Source organism: Antrostomus carolinensis, unplaced genomic scaffold (genome assembly GCF_000700745.2).
Source record: "Antrostomus carolinensis isolate BGI_N321 unplaced genomic scaffold, ASM70074v2 scaffold46788, whole genome shotgun sequence".
Taxonomy (NCBI): domain Eukaryota; kingdom Metazoa; phylum Chordata; class Aves; order Caprimulgiformes; family Caprimulgidae; genus Antrostomus; species Antrostomus carolinensis.
The window spans coordinates 1-1,794 of NW_010334740.1; the positions used below are offsets into that span (position 1 = coordinate 1).

Here is a 1,794-nt window from a genome sequence, read left to right on the forward strand (position 1 = left end):
GTCCGCCGGGATTTCGCAGCACGTCGGCACGTCCTGCGAGAACAGTGGCCGGCTGCCATCAGGATCCAGGTGACGTAGCCACCTCAACGTAGTGGGGAATGCAACCCATGAGTATCTACGTGCAGCATCCTCCTGGTCCAGGGAGCACCAGTGCTCACCGCTTGGTACACTTAATAGCCAGGACTCACCCCAGGTGATGCAGAGGATGATACGGGGTTTGGTTTTCTCCCTTTGGGTGCTGGATTCATCTCTTTTTCCATCCTCTTATTCTCTCTTTTTGCCTGAAAAACCAACCTGAGGTCATAGAATCATAAAATGGTTTGGGTGGGAGGGACCTCAAAGCTAATCCAGTCCCAACCCCCCTGCCATCAGCAGGGACACCTTCCACTAGACCAGGTTGCTCAAAGCCTCATCCAACCTGGCCTTCAACACTTCCAGGGAGGGGGCAGATCTGTGGTGACCTCGCACAGATCTCGATAGCTGATTGTCTTTTCTCATGCCCAGGCTTGTTGGAGAGGGTACCAGCAGCGCAGAGCCTACCTGGAGAGGCTGCGCTACCTGCGAGCCAACGCAGATGCTGCCATCAAGGTTTGGAAAACTCTTCCTTCACCCTTTGCTCCCACGTTGGGTATCGCCACCTGCTCACTCTGCCATGAACAGGGCATTTCCCTCTCTGCCCAGTAAAGAGGCAACTGGGGGGGAATATGGCAACTGGACCAGGGTATGGCTGAGGAGCTTGGGCTGGTGGAGAACGTCTGGCAAAAATCCCTGTGGTTTTCCCCCCTTTCCACCCGCTCGCTTTGGCCAAGTGAGTCCTTCCAGTATCCAACTGCTGGAACATCTCTCCCAGATCCAGGCGGGCGTGAGGATGTGGCGAGCTCGGAGAAAGTACCAGGAGAGGCTGCGCTACTTCAGGCAGAACGTGAGTGATGGGATGGGGAGTAAAACAGCTCCTGGGACCACGTCACCATCTGTGGGGACAGCGTGGGATGGTTCTGAGCGTGTGGTTGGACCTCTGTCCTGGGAGCTCGCAGTGCAGCTGGAGAGAGAAGTTGGTGCATCTTTGCACAGGGATAAATGGGAAGGAAAAGGTGCCTGATGGGTCTGGAAGCCAAATTATCAGGTTCTGTAAAGTGTGAGGAGTGAAAAGCCACTCCAGTTCCATCCAAAACCAACAAGGACCTCACGATGCCCGTTAGAGGGGGAGGAAATCTGGGGGGAAAGGGATGTGTTGGCCGCAGAAGCGGAGCTGTGGCCGCGTGTGAAACGCAGCAAGGGGAGGGGAAGTGACTGCTCAGGAGATGAAATCCTGAAATCCATCCTGGATTGTGCAGACCCTCATCCGGGGCAGCAGCACCTTCCCAGCGGTGGGAGCAGGCAGCTGGGTTCCTGTCCAGCTCTTCTCTGCTCCCTGCGTGTTTCACGGGTGCTGTGAGGAAACATCTCCCACCTCTTTGTTTGTCTTGGCAGGTTAAAGCCGTAATTAAAATCCAGGCTTTTGTGCGAGCCCACAAGGCCCGTGGGGATTACAGGCTGCTGGGTGAGTCCCTGCTCGTCCCTCCTTGGCCCTGCCTGGTGGGGAGGTGGTGCCAGGCTGGCCACCAGCGTCCCCTTGGCTAGCATGAGAGTACAGTGGCTTGGTGGTCCCTGGGTATCAGCCCTGAGGCTGCTCTTGTTGCCCCTCTGCTCCCAAAGGCTTCCCAGGGAGGTGTGACAGCATGTGGTGACATCTCAGTCCCAGCATGGCCTCAATTGGAAAAGCCCTTTAAGCTCATCGAGTCCAGACATGAACCC

At 56.3% G+C, this 1,794-nt stretch overlaps 1 protein-coding gene across 1 annotated transcript in view; it reads left to right on the forward strand.

Moving 5' to 3' along the window:
* Window positions 1-3: 3 nt before the first annotated feature.
* LOC104529853 (ras GTPase-activating-like protein IQGAP3) overlaps window positions 4-1,794 on the forward strand; it is a gene marked incomplete at its 5' end in the record, with an annotated part of 8,490 nt that continues 6,699 nt past the window's right edge. The window contains 4 exons of the mRNA XM_010174275.2: window positions 4-69; window positions 505-588; window positions 851-922; window positions 1,471-1,540. Of these exons, the coding sequence (XP_010172577.2) occupies window positions 4-69; window positions 505-588; window positions 851-922; window positions 1,471-1,540 (292 nt within the window). The remainder of the gene's footprint in view (window positions 70-504; window positions 589-850; window positions 923-1,470; window positions 1,541-1,794) is intronic.